The sequence below is a fragment of the Delphinapterus leucas genome, chromosome 1, assembly GCF_059928025.1.
Source record: "Delphinapterus leucas isolate spDelLeu-1000000601 "Yukka" chromosome 1, BTC_Dleu_Yukka2, whole genome shotgun sequence".
NCBI classification, from domain to species: Eukaryota; Metazoa; Chordata; class Mammalia; order Artiodactyla; family Monodontidae; genus Delphinapterus; species Delphinapterus leucas.
In genome coordinates this window covers 135211995-135237054 of record NC_143129.1, presented here as the reverse complement: position 1 = coordinate 135237054, position 25060 = coordinate 135211995, and the positions used below count along the sequence as shown (strand labels likewise).

Genomic DNA, 25060 nt, shown 5'->3' with positions numbered 1-25060 from the left:
GTTGTTGCAGGGATCAAATGAGATCATCTATGTGAAACTGTAAACTATGAAAGTACTAAGCCTAATAAGCCTTTGAGAACTGGGCTTAGCAGGCCCTGCATTTTAAGAAAGATTATTACTGGCCATTAATCTAGAGCATAATGGAATATCACTCTATACCTTGAGATCTTGGGCACACAGCTAAGCCTGAACTTTTAACCTTGCACCAGACGTGACTGGCTGACCTGTTTAGTTGTGAGTTACTTGTCTAGGTTCTGCTGGCCTTTCACTAACACCCTTCCCCGCTGTGGGGAGAGGGGCAAAAAGTTGTTTGCTTGGTGATAGCTCCAAACTATTATTCTAGCAGGCCACCTTTCATTTCTGGGGTGGTAAGAGGGTTGTATAAAATATATAAGTAGTCTGTAAGATCACCTGCTTACATCTATAACTTCTTTCTTTTAACATTTTCTTTTACCCACCTAATTTTTATTAGGTGTTGAGAATATAGGAACACTTATAAGCCATAAAAGGCTCTAATAAAAGTGTTGGCCATCATGATTGATAGTAATTGTTAAGAAAATGAATGAGTAAAACAGGGGCTGGACACGGCCTGGCAAACATTTCCTGGCTTATATTCCTTATTACTACTGAGGAATTCACCTTTCTTTTAGCAACAAAGAAGAGGGAAGGATCTGAGGTTCCTCATTAGGTGTGGCCCTTGGTAGTTGTTTTGAGCAAAGTGGATCTACTTTGCTTCCCAGAACATGGGTTACTCCATCAGTCACCTCTTGGGGGAACACCTCCCAGGATAGGACAGATAATGTATCAACTGAAATATCGCTGCCAGAAATGAAATAAGAAATTGACCACACTCATCAAGATATGGAGACACTTAATGAATTATGTTAGTTTTTAATAAACGTGCACTCTTGGTACTGAGCAGGTTGTGAAAATCAAATTATATAAAAATAGAGAATATGGTCTGGGAGTGTAGGTGGCAGTGACATTGACACAGCCTCTAAAATCATTGTTGTCTAGTGAACTAAGGTGTTCACCAGAAAACTGGGGCTGGAGGTCTGCAGATTTATAATGCCTTCTCCAAAATGATGTCTGTTTTAGGATTCAGAATCCTGTTGCACCTTGATGATGAAACACCTCCAGTGAAATCTAAAGCAGAACCCTGTAATCAGGGATGCATTAGTACATCTGCATCAAAAAGAATAAATACTCACTAAGTGGTTTAATAAAGACTATAAATACACATCAGTTCAAGTTAGGATTTACTACCAATAAGTTCATGTCGTGTCATATTTTGCTAGCAAATGTGTTATGCAAAACTTATGATTTTCAGAGCCTTTTGAATTTTAGAATTACACATAAAGGGATTGTTGATCTGCATTACGTTTGGGTGTTAGCTCCTAACAGGAGTGTTTTTCATATGTGTCAAGCTACCAGGTAGCAAATGCTCATGAGACAATAGGGTTAGTAGCACCATAACCGGAGTCGCACTGCCTGGGTTCAAATTCCAGCCCTGCCAAGTGACTTTGGGTAAATTACCTAATTTCCCAGGGTCTTTGTTTTTCATCTTTGGAGCTGCAGGAATTTTGTTATTACGTAAGATACGCATATGAGGTACAATGTGAATTGCATTAGGCACTCAATAAAATATGCTTCTGTTTCCTCATATATACTCATATAATGGGGATGATAATAGTGCTTGTCACAAAGGTGTTTTATGAGACTGAAATAGCTATATAGCTGTAACATGCCTAAGAATAGTGTCTGCCCCGCAGTAAACATTTAATAACCAGTCGCCAGTATCATTATCACCATTACTAAAAATCTGTACCTTTCCTATCAGCAAGTCATTTTAAGGAAAGAAAACGACAGTAAACATCTGTTGACTGAATGAGTGGTGCATTGAAAAATTATGATAATTTGTAATTAGAATTTTCCAGACTGTAATTCCGTCCCATTCCATCTCCATCCTTCCCAAGTGTGTTTACTTCCCTTCCCCCAGCAACATGCCCCCACCCCACCCCTCCTCCAGCCCCAGCACCTTGATTTTCCTTCATTTGCACAGCACTTGAGGAACTTGGCACTTGTCTTCCTCATCACCACCATGCAGGTGTGTTAGGCTGTCTGGGAAGCTGTCCCAGATGACGACAAACCCTTGTCAGTAGGATACAAAGGAACACGGGAAATTTTGGCTGACATCTCCAGGTCTGACTCCTTACTCAACTGGAGAGTTCCAGAGGTATCTTTAAAGTTTTAGGATAAATGACGAGGCTGCTGTTCCTTTTTTTTCCCCCCAGTCCCTAACAGATCCGTTTCTTGGGTTCTCTTTTTTTTTTTTCTGGTTTGTTACAGGTTAATCTCTTGTGATTGGTCAGTAATGGTGGGGTTTGGTAAAGTCATAAGTCTGCAAGGTGTTGTAAATGCAGGCAATGTCTGCAGGACTGGGTACCAGCGAGGCAGAGATCAGCGGGAAGAATGTGTGGGCTTGTGTGCCGCAGTTTGGACTGATGTCTTGGCACGGCCGTCATGTTTCCTGGCATGTAAGGACTGGATTCTCTCTTAAGGCCACACATGTTTGGCAAACCCTATTATTTTGCTCTTTCGAGGGGCTGCTTGGGTAATGAAGGTGATAGACAATATTGGGTAGGTACTGGTTGGACAGGGACATGAGGGAATATGGAAAGAATCTTTTTTAAAGAGCTTGATTACATTAGACTGTAGTGTCTGTAAACAATTACGGCATTCAGGGAGTGCAGGATTTAAATGAGAAACACAACTTTGTCAGATTATACCAGTCGGATAAAATGGCATGGGCTCCGGAAATCTATAATTAAATGTATTTCTGAAAATGAAAAATATAGCGTAACATCTGGTTTATTTCACTACAGAAGTGGATGGGTATTGCTTACATAAGTGTGATTGACTAGCTGATATTTGGATTTCTCTGTGTAAAATAACTGTTTTAATTAAATTTTTCTGCTTGATTCTATCTGTGCTGTAAACAGCTTATTCACATACACATTCATATAGAAGAAAATGGCCGTCTTGTTTGGAAAATCTGATGTTTGTTCATTTTCTTTTCCTTGCAGCGGATATTCAACTCCTTTGTTTACACTGAGAAAATCTCAAATGGAGAAAGTGAAGTACAGCAGGTAAGACGTGATTTAGCACTTGACCGTCTCTGTCTTTGTCTTGCTTTTGGGTGTGACTTCATTACACTTTCCAATCTCCACGTGAGGCTGTCTGTTGTTTTCTGTGTATGATTTCATGTACATCTTAAGCAAAATGGCGACAACCTCCCACTTCATGTTCTTATAAGCAGTTGAAATAATGGCTATAGAGATGGCTTTCTGCTGTTCATGTTATACTTTGAAAATATTATTTAGTGCCTTGTTATTGTTTTGGAAATTCCTAAACTACTCAAATTTTAAAATATTAGAAATTATTTCATCTGCTATAGGAAAAAGTGCCCAGGCTTTGGAATCAGACAAACCCCAGGTCAAATTCTGGTTTTCCAGGAAGCAATTTAGCCTTTTGAGCTACAGTTTCTCACTCTTAAATCAGAGGGACATAATATCTGCATGATGGGGTTGTGAGAATTAAATGAAGTAATGTCAAATTAACTGAGAATAAGTGAAATGCTTTAGGTGGAAGCCCTGACATAGAAGCAGCTCAGTGGATGTTGGCTTCTTTTGTTCTTTTATTTTTCTTTTCCTCTTCTTGTATTCTTCCATTGCTGCTTTTCTCCCATCTTCTCAATGCACTGTGAGGTCAAAAAGTTCTGAGGCCAGATTCTATTTACTTTATTTATAGCTGGCTTCTAATGGACTGCTTCCTAAATTAAAACATAGTGTTGGTGAACTTGGTCATAAATAATTGATCTGTGCTTGAAAAGAAGGGTGGTAAAGAGGATTCTGGGTTTTAATTTCAGTTAATCCACCAACTTCATTACACCATGTGACCACCAACTAGTAATTTGAAGCTAGGTTGGAGACTTAAGTAAAAAACAGGACCAAACTAAAAACCAGAGTGTAGCAGAGTGCTTCCACAGAATAAAAAGATAACTATAGGAAAATACATAATAATTTAAACTCTCTGGGGCCTTTATCTTATTCATGGAAAACAGCTTGACTTGATCTGAACTACAGAAGTGCTATGCAAGAGGACAAAGTTTTGCAAGTATCATTAAAGTGAAGTTATTTATAGGATATTTATTTATAATAAATTACTGTAATTTGATCTTGAAGTTCAGTGTCTCTTATTTATAGACATTAAAGATCTTTATTGGTTTCTGCAGGTTAAATTTAGAGGACATAAGCCATTAAGCACGTACCCTTTTTCTTAGCTTTAGATATTTTTAAAAACTAATGACCTGAGTTGTAGTGAATGTGGTTTGCTATATCAAATCTTACCTTCATAATTCCTGTCTTATTTTTATTCCAGCACACTGGAAAGTGCTTTAGGGTCATGAAATTTAAAAGGGTTTTTATAGGGGAAGGTTTCTACACAAAGCATGTTCAAGGAAACTTTTTGGGAGACCAAAGGCCATTCGATAACATTTTAAAGAAACTGATCCAGGGATATCAGTTTTACTGCTTTTCTTGAGTAACAGATACAAGGTCTTCCTTCACTGGTTTTTAAAACATGAAAGTTGTTTTCTTTTCTTGGAGTGATGTTCTTGCTTTTTTCTTTTTATCTAGCTGTGAACAAGTTGGGAAGCCTTCTATAATAATTTTAAAAAATTATTAACAGCTGATTTAGCACACATAGAACACTGGTGATTTCAGTATATTATCACATTGATTTTTTCCATATAACGCTGAAGGAAAGATACTATCCTTATTACAGATGAGGTAGGTGAAACTCCAAAAGATAGAATAAGTTAGCTATCGTTTCATGACTAATACATAAAAGAGCTAGTTTTCAGAGTAAGTTTACACTAAGTTATATTATCTGTATTTTTATTTTAACAGTTTATTTTTAAAATCTATATTTTCATACAAAACAGTAGTCTCTGCTAAACTGTCTTTGGCTGAATAAGTCAGATGAAGGAGAGTCACCACATCGTCAGTTCTGCCTTCTCTCTTTGATTGTCAAAAAGTTCTCTTTTATATTGACTAGGAATGTACTTTTTAACTTTTCTCTAATTTCTCCAGTCTCTTTAGAAGAACCCTGGACAAAATAGATCTTATGCCTCTTTTGCATCCAGTATTTGGAGATAATTATCATACCATTATCATTTAGCCTAAAATTTAAAATACCCAGATCGTGGATAATTTCTTCTTCTATGACAAGATTTCCAGGCCCTTTCAGTCCTCTGGTCACTCTAACAACAACAATAAAAATAAAAGCTTATATTTACGTATTTACCGAGTATCTGCTCTCCCTTCAATATTGTGATACTCTTGTGGCTTGAATTGGACTAGAGTTATTCCCATTCTAAAGTGACAAAACAGAGAGCTCCTCACATCTTCTTGACTTGATTAATAGCTACCCAGGAACTCTGGGCCCTGTGATCCTGGACAGTACCCAGGATGAAATCTTTAGGGAAATGCTTACCTCTTAGGTTTCCGGTTCTATCCCCCATCACAGTCATTCACACTTTCATATATATTATCTCCTTGAAACTTCAGAATAACTCTGTAAGGTAGGCGGAGTTACTATTACTAACCAAGTTCAGAAAGGTCAAGGATCCTAGATAATTAGTAGTTGAGCTGACTTTTTAAAAATTGTGAAATATATCAAACATGTAAAGAGTATATAAAACATATATGAGTAGAATAAAGGAATACTATATTAAAATGAACATCTCAACCTACTACCCATATAATGAAATAAAGCATTACCGGTGCTTCAGAAAGCCCCCATGTGACCTTCCCAGGTGGTACCTCCCTTCCTCTCCCAGAGATAAGTCTATCCTGATTTTTTTGTTAGCCATTCCTTTGCTTGTGTGTGTCTGTGTGTTTGAGATATATATATATCCGCAAATTCATTATTCGACTGTTTTTGTTCTTTATATACATCTTAAGTGTATTATTCATGTATCTTGCTATTTTACTGAGCATTATATTCCTTAAAATCACCTATGTTGATATCTGTAACTAAGGTGCCTTTATTTCCAATCCTGTGGTATTCCATTAAATGCAGTTTATGTATCCATTTTTCTGTTGGTGATGTTTGGGTTGTTTCTAGTGTCGTAATTTTTGTTGCTGTTGTTCACGTCTCCTGGTGCAGAGTTCAGGTGGAATAATTCTTTGAATTGCAGAAACATTATTATCCCTCACCTCTGCCAATTAAATGCTAGTGTGTGTGTATCTATACATGTTCCAAGTGCCCTAGGTGAGGAGACGGACTGTTTAGCTCAGGTGGAGAATCCCTTCTCTAGAGTAGAATTGCTGGGTACCAGAGTGTTCAATGTGTCTGGATAATGCAAAACTGCTTCCACAGTTGTTGCCATGGGTTACCTTCCTACAGACGGAGTACTGGAAATGTGCTGCTCTGTACCGTCTTCAATACTTGGTGCTACCGAGTTTTAATCTTTTCCCAGTTTGGGGTGTCTGAAATTATATCTAATGGGTTTAATTTGTTTTACTCTGATTACTAATGAGGTTGAAATGACTTTTTACATGTTTATGGTTCATTTTTGTATGTTTGTTGTTTTGTTGTGTCAAATCTCTGCTAATGTCTTTTGTCCATTTTTAAAATTGGGTTGTCTCTTTATTTTAGAAGTTTAAATATTCCACACATGTTCTGTATCAGCTCTGTCCAAAAGAGACTTCTGTGATGATGGAGATGTTTCATATTGGTGCTAATCAAGCAGCCGCTAGCCACATGTGGCTGCTGAGCGCTTGAAATGTAGCTAGAGCTACTGAGTAATTAAATTTTAAATTTAATTTAATTTAATTTTAATAAAGTAGCCCCATATGGCCAGTGGTTACCATATTAGATTCCCTTACAGGTTTATGTTTCATAAATATAAATGTTCTCCCAATGTGTGGCTTTTCTTTTTACTTTCTTTATGATATCTTTTAAAGAATTGAAGTTTTAATTTTAATAGTCAGGTTTTTTAAACCAGTCTTTTCCCTTAAAAGTAGTCATCTCGGACCTCCCTGCTGATCCAGTGGTTAAGACTTCGCCTTCCAACGCAGGGGGTGCGGGTTCAATCCCTGGTCAGGGAGCTAAGATCTCCACATGCCTCACGGCCAAAAAACCAAAACATGAAACAGAAGCAATATTGTGACAAATTCAATAAAGACTTTAAAAATGGCCCACATCAAAAAAAAAATCTTTAAAAAAAAATAAATAAAAATAGTCATCTCTATGGGACAGGTTTCATAAAGCAAAGAGATTTACTGATGATATTGAAAGATCTTAATGTTTGTTTTAACTGAATTAAACTTTTGCTTTCTTATCTCAAGCTAAATATTTTATAGTATTTTACTAATAAGTTAAACAAAAAAAACCTTTTCCTTTTTGGTCTCTGATTATTGTGTGTTGTTAAATTCTGCCCCAAAGACATAAAAATTTTCTCCTTTATTGTCTTCTAAAACTTTTGCCTTTCTCATTTAAGACTTTTATCTACCTGGAATTGATTTTAGTGTTGGATGTGAAGTAGGTATTCAATTTCTTTTTCCTCTGCCCCTTATGTATTTCTAAGTGTTCTTATACTATCTGTTGAACAATTTGTCTTTTTTTTTTTATATCTGTTTTCAGTCATTAGTCAAGTTTCCACGTATGTGTGAGTTTGATTTGGTTCCGTTGGTGTATTTATCTGTCACTGTGCCAGTACCACGTATTCAGAAGGGTAACACTGTCCCCTTCATTTCTTTTTCTTTTTTTTCCTTTTAAAATTAGTGGACTTTATTTTTAGAGCAGTTTTAGGTTTACAGAAAAATTGACCAGAAACTACACAGAGTTCCCATATACCTCTTCTGCTTCCTCACAGTTTCCCCTATTAGGAAAAAAACTGTGTTAGTGTGGTACATTTGTTATACTTAATGAACCAATATTTATACATTATTATTAAAACTAAAGTTAATAGCTTACATTAGAGTACACTCCTTGTTCTGTACAGTTCTATGGATTTTGACAAGTGTATAATGTCGTGTATCCACTATCATGTTATCAAACAGAACAGTTTCACCTCCTTAAAACCTCCTGTGCTTCATTTGTGTAGTCTTCCTTCCCCTCCTCTCTTTGAGCCCCTGGCAACCACTGATCTTTTTACTGTTTCCATAGTTTTGCCATTTACAGAATTGCATTTAAGTTTTTAATTTCATAAAAACTTTCATATGCTAAAAATTATAGTTTTGAAGCACAAAATGTGGCCCATTTCTTCCCTGGAATAATACAGTACATAGCATTTTCAGGTTGACTTATTTCCCTTTGCAATATGCATTTACAGTCCCTCCATGTCTTTTCAAGGCTCGCTACCTTATTGCTTTTAATGGCTGAATAATATTCCATTGTATGTATGTAGGTCAGCTTGTTTATTCATTTGTACATTAAGGGACATCTTGGTTGCTTCTGGATTTTAGCAATTAGGAATAATGCTGCTATAAGTTTGTGTGCAGATTTTTGTGCGGACATAAGTTTTCAATCCACTTGAGCAAATACCAAGGAGTGCAATTGCCGGATATTATGGTGAAGTATCAATATAGTGCAAGGAACTGCCAAACTGTCTTAAAAAGTGGCTGTACCATTTTGCGTTCCTACCAGCAGTGAATGAGAGTTACTGTTACTCCACATCCTCTTCAGTGTTTGATGTTGTCAGTGTTCTGGATTTTAGCCATTCTAATAGGTGTGTTGTAGTATCTTATTTTTGTTTTAACTTGCAATTCCTTTCTTTTTTTTTTTTTTAACATCTTTCTTGGAGTATAATTGCTTTACAATGGTGTGTTAGTTTCTGCTGTATAACAGAGTGAATCATCTATACGTATACATATATTCCCATATCCCCTCCCTCTAGCATCTCCCTCCCACCCTCCCTATCCCACCCCTCTAGGTGGTCACAAAGCACCAAGCTGATCTCCCTGTGCTGTGTGGCTGCTTCCCACTAGCTATCTATTTTACGTTTGGTAGTGTATATATGTCCATGCCACTCTCTCTCATTTATTTTTCTTGAGAGCATCTGTGGCTCTTTGCTATTATATAAGAATTTTTTTTAAAAAACTGGTATTTTTCTGTTACTATTGAGTCCTATGTATTTATTTTATATCTAATTATCTTCTTAAGCTATTATATTAGTCCTAATAATTAGTCCTAATAATTTACCTATAGATTCCTTTGGGTTTTCTATGTAAATAATCATATATGCAAATAAGATAGATTTGATTCTTTCTTTCTAAATCTTATATTTTTTATTTCTTTTCTGTGTCCTGCTACACTGGCCTCCAGAAAAGTATTGTATATGTATGGTAATAGTGGCCACCTATGATATGTATTATTTTTATTGTTTAATTTCAGGTGTATTTTATCATTTCTTCTTTGATCTATTAGTTATTTAAAACTATGTTCTAAAATTTCCAGATATCTGTAGAGTCTTTCTAATTTTCTAGCCATCCCTTCTGTTTTCCTCATTGTATTGAGAGCATAGCTCTTTGGGTTATAGTTTTATGTAGTACCTCCCATCAGATTTCCCACCTTGGCCAAGTCCTGAGGTTTCTCTCTTATCCATGTTGTGCTGTGCTATCATCAAAGTGGAAACTCAAGGTCTCCAGATTATGCCCAATTCTCAGGGTAGAAAGAAGGGTCTGGCACTGGCTTATTTCCCACATTTCTGGCTCTCACCTTGTTTGGGGACTTAAGTGCCCCTAAAGGTGGTTTCCACTTTCATCCAGGGCACTAACCTCTTAACAATTATAAGGACAATTACAACTGCTTCTAAAGATTCGTTTGATGAGCCAAAAACAGATTAGTTATTCAAAGTAGATTATTGACCTATGTCCTCTTAATTATAGCTCGCGATCTTTAGCTGGAAAGGAACCACTTCTTTATGCTTGTTTTTGTATGTTTTGTAGTATCTGGAATACTGACTTGCATTTTCTATCCATCATTTCTCCTTTGGGGTAATGGAAACTAGAGCCCCAAGGGTTCTTGCCCTCCCTCTTTACTATCAAACCTTATTGAGAGTTGGATCTGACTTATGCATATTATGTAATTAGGCAGTAAATCTAAAGTGTTAATATATTTCTGGTTAGGGGAGCAATATAATTAAAACTAATAAAAAACATTTTGTGATTCTTGACTCTTACCACACAACTCTCTATGGTATATAGACTTTTCCTTGCTTTTTCTCATTATTTCTTTTAAATTAACCTTCAGAGTGTGGTTCTACATTGCCTAACAATGTGTTTTAAATTTTTAATTAGTTCATTATGTAGTTTTGCTGCCAAAAATCTATGACAACAGCCTCGGGAAAATAAATATCCCATGCACACATTCTTGAGTGGCTCACCTCCCATAGACTCCATTTTTGAATACTTTAAGAAATTAAGTTGTTTGAGCACGTAAGCGCATTATGTGAAATTGAACCTGCATCGAGAAAAATAAATTTTTGATTAAGTGCCCTAGAAGATATCAAAATGTGGTCCATAAAACACAAAGCAGTGAAGAAAAAAACAAAAGGAGGAAAAGCTTCTTGGGGTGCTAGATCGAATCACTAAAAAAATCAAAGCTACTTTGGACATGTTTCAAGAGTTTGCTCTAACTTTTTTTTCAAGTGCTCTAGTAATTATTTATGTTAACAGTTTATTCAATGATATGGCAAGCATCATCTTCATAATTGCAGTACTTCATAAAATATTGATTGTTGGCAGTGGCTGATTTTAGAAGACTTCAGAATTCTTTTGAAATGGGCAAATTGGTAGGAGAACTGCATACTCATAGAGGAGAGATGCACCTGACATTGGGCCAAGGCCATTCCTCTAACAGTCTCCCTCTCTCTTCTGTGTTATCAGTTTTCCTTCTTCAGAATCACATCCATTAGCATGTAAACATGCTGTTCTATCTTAAACACACAAGAAAAAAACTCTTCTCTTGACGCCACCTCCCTTTCCAACTACTGCCCCGTTTCTTTCTCCCCCTTTGAGGCACAGCCCATCACAAGAGGTGTCTATACTCACTAGATCCAGTTCTTCCATTCGCTCTAAAACCTTCTCTGGCCTTACCAGTCCCACAACACCGCTCTCTTCAAGGTCACTGGTGACCTTCACTTTGCTAAATCCAGGGTCCTTGTTGTATTTCACTAACATTAGTACTGAACAGTTGATCCCTTCCTTTTTCCTTCATATGTTGATACTTTCCTGACTTGGACCTGCAGGATACCACACTTGCCTCCTTGCTGTTTCTTGGCACGTTCCTGCCTTAGGGCCTTTGCACTGGTTCTGTTCCAACATGTATCCCCATGAGCCTTCGCTTCCTTCAAGTGTGTCCTCAAGTGTCACCTTCTGAAAGAGGTGACCACCACATTTATAACTACAGCCCACGCTGCTCCCCAAACTCCTGATTTTCTTTTACTCTTTCTTTTTCCTTTTTCACGTATCACTTTTTGGTTTTAGGGTACTGACTTTATAAAAGTAGTATGGAAATTCCTCAGGATTATAAGTTTGGTGTTATACCTTCCTTTGATGTTAGGTAGAATTCACCAGAGCACCATCTGGACCTGGAGTTTTCTTTGAGGGCAGGCTTTTGATCGTCCAGTTTCTTTAATAGCTATAGGTTTGGGTGTTTTCTGGGGTTGGGGTTTTCTTTTTTTTTCTTTTTCCTTTTGTTTTTCTTCAGATTTTGTCTTATTTTGTGTCAATTTTAGTAAGTTGATTTTTTTTCCCAAGAAATTTGTCCGTTTCACCTCAGCTGTCATATTTGTTGGCATAAAAGTATTCATAATATTTTTATTATCCTTTTAATATCTGTAGGCTAGAAGAACAATAGAGAACAATCAATCAAATGAAATACTGGTTCTTTTAAAAAAATCAGTAAAATGGATAAACTAGGTGACAGAGAACGAGAGAATGAATGGGGAAGCAAATTAGTGATAAGCAAGTTTTTTAAAACTTGAACTTAGCTTTTTGGTTGTTTGTTTGTTTGTTTTCTATTTCATGGGTTTATGCTTTTTGTTATTTCCTTCCTTATATTTCAGGTTAGTTTTGCTCTTTTTCCTGCTTCTTAAATTGGAACTTTAGTTCATTGATTTTACACCTTTCTTTTTGTCATATAGAAGAATTTACAGCCATAAACTTTCCTCTAAGAACTGCTTTAGTTACACCCCACAAAGTTGAACATCATATATTTTTATTATCATTCAGTTTTTAAATATTTCCTAATTTCCCCTGTAATTTCTTCTTTGACCCATGCATTACTTTGAAGTATGTTATCCACTTTCAAAACATTTGGGGTCTTCTTAGGTATCTTATTGTTACTGATTTCTAATTTAATTCCATTGTGGTCAGAGAACAGACTCTGTATGATTTTCAATCCTTCTTAATTTATTGAAACATTGGTTTTATGACCCAGTATATAGGATCTATCTTGGGTGAATATACCATGTGAACTTGAAAAGAATGTGAATTCTCTAGTTGTTGGTTGTTACGTTCTTTATATATCCATTAGGTTAAGCTGGTTGATGGTTCAGGTCATTTGTTTTACGGCTGATTTTTAATTTGTCTAATTTTATCATTTGTAGAGAGGAGTGTTAATATCCTCAGCTACAATGATGAAATTGTATATTTTTCCCTTTAATTCTGTGCATTGTTACCTTATGTATTCTGAAGCTCCATTATGGGCCATGTACACATTTAAGATTGTTAGTTCTTGACAAGTTCTAAATTGTGACATTTTGAAATATCATTGTTTATCTCTGGTGAAAGTGCTCTTTCCTTAAAGTCTATTTTACCTGATATTAACATAGTTACTCCAACCTTTATATGCTTCCTATTTTTGCATGGTGTGTCTTTTCACAAGCATTAACTTTCAGTGTCTCTATTGCTAAAAGTGTGTATCTTGTAGAAAGAATATAGTTGAGATTTTCTTTCTTTCTTTTTCTTTCTTTCTTTCTTTCTTTCTTTCTTTCTTTCTTTCTTTCTTTCTTCTTTTTTAGCTATTCTGATAATTTCTGTCTTTTAATGGGGAGTATTTAGTCAATTAATGTTTAGTTTGATTGTTGGATTTAGCTAAACTATTTTTTTTTCCATTTTCCCCTCCATTTTTTATTTTTTACTTTCCTACCTTATTTTGGATTTTTGAATATTTTTTGACTTTTACTTTTTAGCCACATTTCTTTACATATTTTAAGTGTATGCTATAGAAATTACAATATATATCCTTAATTTATTACAGTCTATTTGGAGTTTAAAAATCTATCACTTCATATATACTCTAAAACCCTCACAACCTTATAGGTTCATTTTCCCACTACTATCCTTTATGCTAGAGTCATCATATTATTACATCTACAAATATTATAGACTGCACAAGGGAGTGTTATTGCTTTGGCTTTAAACTGTCATAAGAATTTAATAAACAAAGGAAAAGAAAAGAAAAATAAATCTCATCTATTTATCATTTCCGATGCTGTTCATTTATTTCTAAGGATACCAACTGATATTAAGCCTGAAGAGTTCCTATAATATTTACTTATAGTACAGATTTCCTGGTGACGAATTGTGTTAGTGTTTCATGATATTTTGTACTCAGAAAATGTCACTATTTTGTCTTTTCTCTTAAAAGATGTTTCTGCTTGAGATTGAATTCTGGATTGACAGTTTTTTAAAATCTTTTAGCACTTTAGCAATGTTCCACTGTGTACTGGTCTCCATAGTCTCTGATGAGAAGTCAACCTAAGTTGTTATTACTCTTTATGCATTGTCATCCCCCCACCTCCATCCACCCCATGGCTGCTTTTAGGATTTTTCTATATATATCTTTAGTTTTCAGCAATTTGACTATGGCTGCCTAGACATAGCAGTCTTCATATTTATCCTGCTTGGTGTTTGTTGAGCTTTCTGAATCTGTAAGTTATATCTTTCATCAAATTTGGGGACCTTTTTTTTTTTTTTTGCAGTACGCGGGCCTCTCACTGTTGTGGCTTCTCCCGTTGCGGAGCACAGGCTCCAGACGCGCAGGCTCAGCAGCCATGGCTCATGGGCCTAGCTGCTCCGCGGCATGTGGGATCTTCCCAGACTGAGTCACGAACTGGTGTCCCCTGCATCGGCAGGCAGACTCTCAACCACTGTGACACCAGGGAAGCCCTGGGGACCTTTTGACCACTGTTTCTTCAAATAGTTTTTCTACTTCATTTTGTGCACGCCTTCTGGGACTCCAATTATACGTGTGCTAAATCTTTTGATATTTTACTATAAGTTCCTGAGATGATACCTCCTTCTATTATTCTTTTAATTTTTCGCTCTCTGACCTTCAGATTAGATAATTTTTCTTGATTTTTAACTTCAGTTCTATTATTTCTGTTCTGCTGTTGACCTCTCCAAATATACTTAAAATTTTTCAGATGTATTTTTAAGTTCTAGGATTTTCACTTGTTTCTTTTTAATAGATTTTGTTTTTCTCTGCTGAGACTTTTCTCTTTCTCTTTCCACTCATTGCAAGCATATTTTCCTTTGAATCCTTGAACATAGTTATAATAGCTGTTTTAGAATCCTGATTCTAACATCTACAAACATTTGAAGTTAATCTCTGTGATTGTCTTTTTTTCTTGAGAATTGGCCACACTTTTTCTTTATATGTCAAAAAATTGGGGTTGTGTCCTGAAGATTGGAAAAACTCTGGATTCTGTTATAGTCCTATGAGGAGTGTTGATTTTGTTTGTTTTAGCAGGCAATTAACTTGGACACAAACTGCTTCTCTTTGTCAGCAGCTCAAATCTCAGCTCAGTTGTTTATCCTTAGATGTAGCTTACCCCATACATGTATAGTATAAGAATCTAAGAATTTTTCTGCCCCCAAAGGTATTTCAAAACACTCTAGCATTTATGGGCTTCCCTGGTGGCGCAGTGGTTGAGAGTCTGCCTGCCGATGCAGGGGACACGGGTTTGTGCCCCTGTCCGGGAGGATCCCACATGCCGCGGAGCGGCTGTGCCCGTGGGCCGTGGCCGCTGGGTCTGCATGTCCGGAGCCTATTGCTCCGCGGCGGGAGAGGCCACAGCGGTGAGAGGCCCGCGTACCGCAAAAAAAAAAACACAAAACACTCTAGCATTTAAAATATAGTACAAGTCTAGTTTTTCTTAATTATTTTTGTGAATTATTACTTGACGCTGACAATTCTGCCTGAAAGATTTAAAGTTTAATGTTTCATTCCACCAAATACATTCACTGGGACATAGTAAAGGAGAAGCGTATTGGTTTTGTAAGAAATTGATACTGAGCAGGTGCCAATGCTCTAAATTATTCTTTTATCTGAGTATGAACTCAAGGCCTCAGTCATGAGGAATTCAGATCAGTTCAAAGCAATAGATTATGATCCATCTGAAAAGCAAGAAATAGATTTTGCACAAAATAATATCCTTTTATTCATAGAAGAAAAGATATTCAGTAGCAGAACAATTTACACGTGGCCTAAAAACATTAAAGAGCTGGGCTTCCCTGGCGGCACAGTGGTAGAGAGTCCGCCTGCCGATGCAGAGGGCATGGGTTTGTGCCCCGGTCTGGGAAGATCCCACATGCCGCGGAGCGGCTGGGCCCGTGAGCCATGGCCGCTGAGCCTGCATGTCCGGAGCCTGTGCTCCGCAACGGGTGAGGACACACAACAGTGAGAGGCCTGCGTACCGCAAAAAAAACAAAAAACAAAAAAACATTAAAGAGCTTTTTCTTCAAAGGGATTGTGAATAGAAAACCAGTTTTAGAGATGGCACTTTATGTGTTAAAATGTAAATAATCAGTCCTAACTATCATGATGTTTTAGAATTTTAAAGCTGGAAAGGACCTCAGAAACCATGGGTACAAGACCAGAAACGTTAGAAAACTTTTCTCCCCCTCCCCTTTTTTTTTTGACAGCTCCCTTGTAGCTTGGGATAGAGAACAAGAGCTTCATCTTTTGATTTGAAAAACTTGAGTTCCAGGGAGGACTCTGTCATTTACTCTTTTGTTTGATTTTTGGCATGATATTTAACTTTTCAGTGTCTACATCAATTTTATCTATGGGGATAAGAGTCTGTCTTGCAAGGTTGTTTAAAAGATTATATTGTTGGCTCAGAGTGGGCTTTCAGTATTTTGTATTCTGCTTTCTGAATACAAAAGATGATAGTGTATGAATATAAGAGTACACTAGTGAGAAGATTGCTGTTCTTAGTCCGCTATTTAATCCTCTTAGGTAAGGCCCAGAAGGAAAGATCTATACACTTTAGAAGGAGAATTTCCAAGAGAGGATGATAACAGAAAGACCCTGGCAGGGACTTGTGAGGGCTGTAAATGAAAGTCATGGCAGTTGAGAAATGTGAGACTGGACATAGGATTTATGTTGGCTTTGCATTTGTAATAGTTCTGTATCCTTACTACCAGAAACTCTCCACTCTAGAAAATTTTGGTTATGTTGTTGAACTGTGCACTGGACCACAGAAGGAAAAGCACCAGTGGTTAGACAAACAGAGGGGGTGTGGAAGAACTGAGCAATTGGGAATTTTGTCTTTTGAATTCTGGCTCCCTGTGCCTGGTACTAGGTAGGTATTTAGTAAATATTTGCTGAAAAAAATGACTGGAGTTACTCTTGTACCTCAATATTCATGTTTCCAGAATCTAGACTTGTTTGGGGGTTGCCCTGCCAAGTGTAATGTAGTGTGGTGGTACCCTGAAGGCTCTCATTTTGTTTACAATTACCTACTGAAATATGTTCAAGGCTCAGACTTGTTCAAACTAGAGGAATCCTGGAAGCAGTACGGATTCCTTTCTTTCTTTGCCCCCAACCTTTCCCCCATCTTTCTGCAGGGGATTTGTTTAGGCTGAGTCCTGGTTTAGTTCACCCCCTCACCCAAATCTATTCTTGGCTCTGTGTTTATTGTGAGTATTTATTAAATGTTTGTTGAATGAGTGAACCAAAGGCACTAAGTCTCTGGGAAGGCAAAAGAAAAGTTCAGGTGTATTGAAGCCACCCAGATGGGGAATTTATAGTGAATCAACCAAGGACCAGAGCAAACAGTTGACTGTTCTTTCAAACCAGAGCCCCAGCAAGTTCAGCTGGTTAGTGTTTAGGTTTCCTTTATTGGAAATCAATCTAGGTCTGTTTCAGTTCTTAGTGTTCTTGGTCTGTCTCCAAAAGAGAAGTTATTTTTTATCTTAGAAATCTTCTTCCTGGGCTACCTATCAAATCATTGGATGCCTTGTTAATAAGATGGAATGGTCATCTGTCATTTTGGAAAGATAGTATGAGAGGGGATTCCATAGTTGTCACATTTATGTGGTTCTTTATCTATTTCCTTAATGTTTCCATGTATATTTTCTCATTTTTAGCTGCTTAGTGACATTGTAAAAAGTGCAGGTATTATTATCCCATTTTCCATTGAGAATACCATATCTCAGAGGGGTCACTGTAAGTGGTTCAAGGCCTCAGAGTACTAGTAAAATGGCAGAGACAAAATTTTTAATCCTAGTTTTGTGCTTTCTTTGTTTAAATTATCTTGGCTATGAGAATAATCATCATTTATTGAATATGTATTATTAATCAAGCACTGTCCTTAAATCTTTTCTCATACAGCCACATGGCTTGTTCCCTTACATCCTTTCAGTGTTAGTTAAGTGTTACCTCTCACTGAGACCCTCGTTGACCACCCATTTATAAATGTTATTAATTGTACCCACCTTTACTTCTTACCTCTTTCTTGCTTTATTTATCTCCTTATAGTTTATCACCTAGGACTTCCATATGCATTTTTTAAATTGTGTATCTTTTTAAATAGAATATAAGCTCTATGAGGATAGAGATTTTTGTCCATTTTAGTCCTTGATGTACCCTCAGTACCATGAAAAAGTATCTCAATGTAGTAGATGGTAGGTACTCAGTAATTATTTACTGCATGAATTCATAATCCTCAAAAAAAGCTGGAAAAGTTTCACTGACAAGGAAAATCAAACCAAAGAAATATCTTGTATAAGGTCACCCAACTGAAAGGTTAAGAGAAGCCAATTTGGGATTCAAGGGATTTAGATTCAATGCTCTACTATATATTTTCAAAATTTTGTTTCCAAAGGTATGAGGGAGATACTGCAGAGACTGGTACGGAAAGTAAGGGCCCGGGTTCTGTGTTTTTCCTCTCCATTCCCTCCTGCAGCAATTTACTTTGCTTGTTTGACATATTGAAGTTTAGTATGAAGTTTAGTATGAAGTTTTGTGTTTTTTAATGGTCTACCACTTTAAAAAAGGAAAGATTTACAAATCATTATGCTACATCATGCTGCTTTCCAGAAAAAAGTCATGCAAGGTTGAACTTGAATTGGTTTTAAAAGAAGTACAAAAATATTGTGGTTAAAGGATATTCCTCAAACTTTGGAAGAGGTAAGAAGATATTAAATACTATAAATGTTTTTGTAGCAGAAAGAAAATTTGTAGTATCTGTTACCTCTTTTAAAAATAAAAGTTGAGGGAACCCAAACTCCTGAGTGTGGGGACCTTGTCGGCATAACTCACACTGTAGTACTTTATAGATATTGGGGAATGAATGGATAAACTAGAGTATGAGCTCTTTAAGGGGGGAGATTCTGACAGTCGATGAATTCAGCAAACATTTGTTGAGGACTTACTATATACTTGCCATTGTAGGAGGAGAAACAAAGAGCTTATCCCAAGGACATAATTAAGTCACAGGAGACATGTGTTCATATATTTGGTATATCTTGCTAATCTCTTGCAGGTGATGGCCCAAAGGAGAGAAATGCCCTCTTTAGGCATTTATGAGAGGCAGAATGGTGGTCTAACTGGACTATGGATCCCATCTAGTGTGGCAGTATTTTTGGTTATATTCAAATTATGTATGTTTTTCTAGAATTCTAATTAGTGGGAGATGGGTGCAAGACCTAGTGTGTACCCAGGTTGTGTTGCACTTTGGAAAAGGTGGTGTATTTGACATGATGGTTCATGTTCATTGAACAAATGCTGCTTCACCTGAGTTATCTCGTTAAAATTTTACCACAACCCTGTGATACAAATACAATTCCTCTCACTGTTTTAGAGTTGAAGAAATTGAGACTCAAAGCTATTAAGTAATGGTGCCCCAAATCATTCTTGAATTAGGTGATAGGGCCAGAATTTTAACTGTAAAATCCATGTTCTTAATCACTATGCTATGTTGCTTTTCATACTTCTTCCATTGCCAATCCTTTTATATGTTTTCAATTTTTAAGAGGAAGGTGGTTTATTCTCTCCTGAGAGTATTACACATTAACCAAAGTAAGATAAATATGTCTAAACATTGTTAAGTACCCTGATGAAAACTCAGCTGGTAAATGAGGAAAAGATGGAGTTTAAATACTCAGTTGACATGGGCCAAACAATGGTGGAGGTGCCGTCTGCCTTTTAGCTCTAATAAATCACAAGGATATAACTTGTGTCTTACGAGGAAGAGCATTCTGTTACTAATGGATTATCCTGCAGGAATATAAACAAGATATAAAAATAAATGCAGTCCTTGATTTATTTAAAGAGCAGACTCCTTTGTCTTTTTCACAGTTCATCATTATTCCATTATTACCATACCTAAGTCAGTTGGTTCTAATTTGTGTCATTGTGGAACTTCTATGGGGCTATTGATTTTTTTTTGTTTTGTTGGGATTGGGAGGGGTAAATAGTATCCCCTAAAGAGGAACTTTTAACTAATTGAGTGAGTGAAAAATCTACAGCTGTTGGGCTAGTCCATAGGGTTTAAGTATAACATAGTGAGCTTCCTTTGTGTTGCTCATGAGTAGAAGTTGATAACTCTTTGAAATTCTTACTGTAGAATTGTGGTTGGTACAGCGCTTGTTCATGCAGTTTCCACAGAGAAGGTAACAAACCTTTAGCTACCTCAGAACTCCCAGGTTCTCTCCCAATATGAAGCATTTAACAGTAATCAGGGATATTTGAGGAACTGCTCAGCCAGCTTCTTAGAGGGGAAAAAAAAAAACCAAAACCAAGGTGGGCCAGGAGAGAGAAAGCAGCCTGATAACTACCACCTCACTGTTTAAGAAATGGCAATTTGGAATTTGAAGTATTTAACTATCCTGCTTATATTTTCAGGAAAGTATATATGCAGCATATGCTCTGAATCCTTGTATATATTTGGAAGTGAAAATATGTGTGTATGCATGCATGAAAGCTTTAATTCCTGTACTAAATATAGACCAGCTGACCTCAGGGGTACATACATTAGCCAGTGTATGCCTGGTGTTGAGATAAGCTGAGATAATCGTGCTCGCCTGTTCGCTCTCTCTCTCTCACACACACACCCCCCCGCATACTCACACATTTTGTTATAATGTACTGTGTATCTACTGCACTGTGTGTAATACTCCGTGCATATGTTTACAACACAGTGTTCATTTTCACATTTGCATGTGCACACATACACCAATTATAGAAAAGGAATTCTCTATCTCTCCCACCACCACCATCACACACTATTTAGGGCTTGAAAATTACGGCTACAGGCTTTTTGTGGTGTTGTTTTGACAACAACCCAGAGTAGCCCATTTCCTCATTCCCTTAATTCCCACACTTGGTGTTCCCGCCCTTTGGGAAGGAACACATGAAGGGGCTGGTACCGTTTCTCCATCAGCAGAGGCACGGGAGGAGGGGCTATTGCAGGCAGGCACAGCTGGAGAGAATAGGCTGCAGCCCGGAGAGGGGCTGGCAAGGCCTTTGGGGCAAGCGGGGAGAAGACATGCAAGCTCCCGCCACGATGTGCATCTCTCCGTGCTCCAGCTGGAGCTTCAGCTCTTCAGATATCTCTGCCATCCACATGTGAGCAAATGCCTTCTTTCAGTGACGCAGACCCTTGAAAAGTACAAGCCTGGGCTTTTGACTTGAACACTCAAAGCTTTATTTAAGTAGAAGGGGATAGGTTGAGTCTAAGTCCTCATTCTAAAACCAGGAAGACTTCATCATGAGAAGTGAACATTCCACTAAAAATGGAAACAATTAAGCCCCTTTTACACACATTTTTAGTATCCTGAGGTTGGATAGTATCAGGAAATGCTGGTGAGAAGGTAGCGGCCAAGGTTTCTTCAGATCCCCCCCTCTGCCCCCCAACTCCATCCTCCACCTGAAACTGCTGCTTCTTCTAAAAAAAAAAAAAAAAAGCTCAGATCGTCTGCACTGGTGGAATGCATAAACAGAAGCTCAAGAGTGTATTCTAAAACCTAGCGAGCAACTGAAGAGCAGGGACCAACTTACCCCTAATATATTCACGCAATAGGAAATACTTGTGGCAATGATGCAAAGGAATTAATTGCTGCTGATATCAAGAACCCTGAATTGGCTGAATGCTTTGAAAATCTGGTTCCATGAAATAACATGTGGTATGATAAAATTGGAAGCTTACCAAGAACTACAACTTTATTAATAATATTAGAAGATTCTGGGCAGGTAGAGATCATGTTGAAATAGCTGCTCATGGGCGTTCTCACTGGTTGTTACTTAAGCCGCCTTTAGTCCTTTTATATGCTGCAAAGAGCATGCTGGCTTTTCTGCAAAGTCATCGAGAAGTGTCACTGTCACATCCGCTGACACTCATGTCGTGCACCACCCTCTAGGGGAAGGTGTGAGCGTGAGTCCTATGGAAGCCAACAGACAATGAAGAGCACGCATACCCTGGCTCTTGTGTTCGCCATCCTCCCTGTCGTCAGATAGGGGATAAGAAGACCTTCCTAAAATCCAACTGTCAGAGGATGGTATCAGATGCAGCTTGGCAAGGGAACACACAGAACGGTTCAGAGAAGGATATAATAAAATTGTTATGGTTGAGGCAAATACCCTCATTCCTCTGGTGTGGAACCCACATGGGAAACGTTACTTTGTGTTGTTATTTCTAGCGAGTCTTAATAGCAGTGCATTTCCTGCTAGCATACAGCATTTGCACCTCATCCAAGTGGTCTATGTGAGTGTTGCTGTTTTTCCTAGTTATGAAAAAGCAGAAACCAGAAACTTTATCTCTGTATTAGTACTTCAAGCTTCAGGCCTGCATCATAAAGGCCCCTAGATCTCAGGGGCTGATTTATCACTACTCAAGTATCTTGAAACTAAAGCCAAGAAGTGGCTTTTCTATCTACTGAGATAAGTATATTACAAGCTGGTTTTATTGTGTGAATGTAGGACCAGGGGAGAGAGTGCCCCTACCTCCTAAGATAGGCCATACTGAAGACTCGAATGATTATGGATACTCAAGGCCAGGCTTCAACAACTGAAGAAATCAAATGTTTATAAGATGCTTTCCCTTGTACTATTATTTTTCCTTAATTTTAAAGGGAATCTACATTGTGAAAATTTGTTGCTCAAAAAATGCGATATGATGTGCCTTAGGCTGTCTTACACTGACTTATATTTTTATAACGGGGGAGTAGGAGACCTTAGACTAAATGTAATTAAGCCCTGCTGCTGTTAGAACTGCAGTGAAGTCCTAAAATGACACGATGTTATGTTCCGTTGGAAAGTTAAGTTGGGTTAACTTATTATTAAGAAAGAGGAAATGGAAACATCTAGCTTTTTTTTCATTGTGTCTTAAGATTGTCTTCCCAAGAATTGGATTTAATGAGTTCCTGGCCAGGTGAAGATTAGGAAGTGTTTAGTGGCAGAGTTTTGTTTCCCTGCCAGTCTCTTCTTTCCACTTCATTGCTGAGCTAATTGACACCTGCTGCCAAGTATCTGACCCTTGTGCTCTCGGAGGGCCCGTGAAGAACCCTGAAACGCTCTGGTCAGTCGACCTCCTACTGGAGGCTAGGTCACATTTCGTCCTTCATTTATACAAAAAATGTTTCCCAAGTCCCTGCAGCGTGCCCGGCTCTGGGCCAGGTTGCAAGGTTGGGTGTAGATGAGAGGTGTTACCTGCATTTGGTGTGGGGAAAGTAGTGTGGGCTAGAGTGAAACTGCAGGCTCCCAGAGCCCTCCCAGCTGACCCCAGTGCCTCTAATTCATCCCCCACCCCACCCTGTTACTTAGAATGCTTCTAAGTTATACTTGGTGTTTATAAGTTATGCACAGATGCTTATACTCTAAATGAGAGTTTTACATGGCAAGAGTAATGGGACTGGGTTTCCTTTCCTTTTCTCTGTATCCCTCATGGGCCACCAGAGAATTCCTAAGTTCCAGCATATTTTAACTCCTTTCCTCCCTGATTCATAAACTAGGAAAACTTATCTCAAAAGTTGTAATGTAAAATGTTCGCTTTTCCTATATGCTGTGGCCCGTGCTCCTACCCCCTGCCCCAGTACTCAGCCTCTTGAGTCTTTCGAAGGTGAAGATTAGGTTAAACTGCTTTTTCCTTGCGAAGGAACAGGCTGTAAACTTTCAAGTCCTGAGTACTTGCTTATTTTGGTTTAAAGGAACCTCAGCCCAGGGCTCCTGTTACAGTGAAGTGGGGAGAAGTGGGTTGAAGCCTGCCCTTCCTTTTGTTTCTTTTGTTATGATCTGGTTGTTAAGGGTAGAGTGGGGTGAAAAACAGGGTAAGAGCCCATTGAGCCCTTGAGTTGATAACCTTGGCTTTCAGGAGGCTCGCCTATGTGTTTCCGTGACTCTCCTGGAATATCTAGCAAAAACTGCTGCCCAAACCAAACCCCATTATAATCTTTAAAGCAAACCTGTGTTTTGCTTAAAGAGAGAAGCTGCCACTCTCAACCGATTCCCAGGGCTCAGCCTCCTTCGGTTCCCTGGCATGTCAGCACTCGCCTCCTGTTTTTTCCATTGCACGCCTCCCCAGCTCAGCCACGGGGGCCCACCTCTCCCGGGATCAGGGTATGTGACCCTGGAGCCCAGACAGCCTTGCACATAAATCTTCCTGGTCCACCTGCAGTTCGTCTGTCAGCGGCTGCCCCACTTCTCCACTGGACGTGCTATTCCCACACATCCGTCAGACAACCCTGAAGCCTCCGCGGGCCATTAGAAATTCAGACGGGCCCTACCCCATCTCCGGGTCTTCATCTGTCTTGTCCTGTATCATTGCCTGCCAGGCCCAGGCTCTTCCACCCTGAGACCTGAGCTCAGAGTGGATCGACGGCCACATCACAGCTATGGCCAGTTGCCATCAGGGTACCTTCTCTGAACTGGTCCTCTTTACTCAGCAAGACTTATTCCAGAGCAGCTTGTATTATCCAGGAAGCAGGTGAAGATAGGGAACTGGACAGGCCCAGAGTTTCTGATGGGCTTGAACCAGATATGAGCAATATTCTAAGTTATCTGCCCTTTTTTGAACTGAAAGCAGGTTTTTCCAATATGGCAAGTAATGGTAGATTGAGGGGCAATGAATACAGTAAGGAATCTTTTAAGTCTCTTCTCAATGCTAGGTATATATGAAAGAAAAATGCATGGTGCTGTGGTTCAAGAGCATGGGTTCGATCTAATTATTTTTATTAGCTGATTGACCTTGCGTAGGTTAATCTATCAGAACTATCTATAAAAATAGCATATAGCGATTACCAAGCATTGTAAGCATTAAAAAAAAAAGGCATCACATAAAGTTGCACTTTCAAAGTGCCTGGCACATAGTAAGCAGTGGGTAAATGCTAATTACTGTTATGTTATTAGTTTCTTGGGGGAAATGGAATCTTTAAATGAGGAAAGACCAACAATGAGTGGCACAGATGCAGAGTCCTAGGCAATTTGGGGAAAGAAGGTCCTGAGAAGGCTTCAAAGAGGTAAAAGCGGGGCTGGGACTGGAAGAATGAGTAGAACTTAGATCATTTGATCTGGGAGAGTTCACACTTTTCTGCTATTTGGAGGAGCTTGTAGCAGAAAGAGAGTGGAGCTGGGGATTAGAAGCAATGGTCTCTTTGTTTTCTGCACTTACTCAGCATGAGCTTGGGCGCACAACTGAGCCTTGATTTCCTGATTGTAGAGAAGGGGCAGGGAATGTCTGCTCTGCCTAGCTCCCAGGGTTGTT

The 25060-nt window shown here is 38.2% G+C and overlaps 1 protein-coding gene across 5 annotated transcripts in view; it reads left to right on the top strand.

Annotated features, from left to right (window-relative positions):
• The window catches only part of CACHD1 (cache domain containing 1), a 234240-nt gene that overhangs the window by 81214 nt on the left and 127966 nt on the right, over positions 1 to 25060 (top strand). For all 5 annotated transcript variants that reach the window (XR_016395079.1, XM_089921448.1, XM_089921438.1 and 2 more), the window contains exon 2: positions 3087 to 3149. Coding sequence is in view for 4 of the 5 variants with exons in the window: in XM_089921448.1 (XP_089777574.1) it covers positions 3087 to 3149 (63 nt within the window). In the remaining variant the exon portion in view is untranslated. The remainder of the gene's footprint in view (positions 1 to 3086; positions 3150 to 25060) is intronic.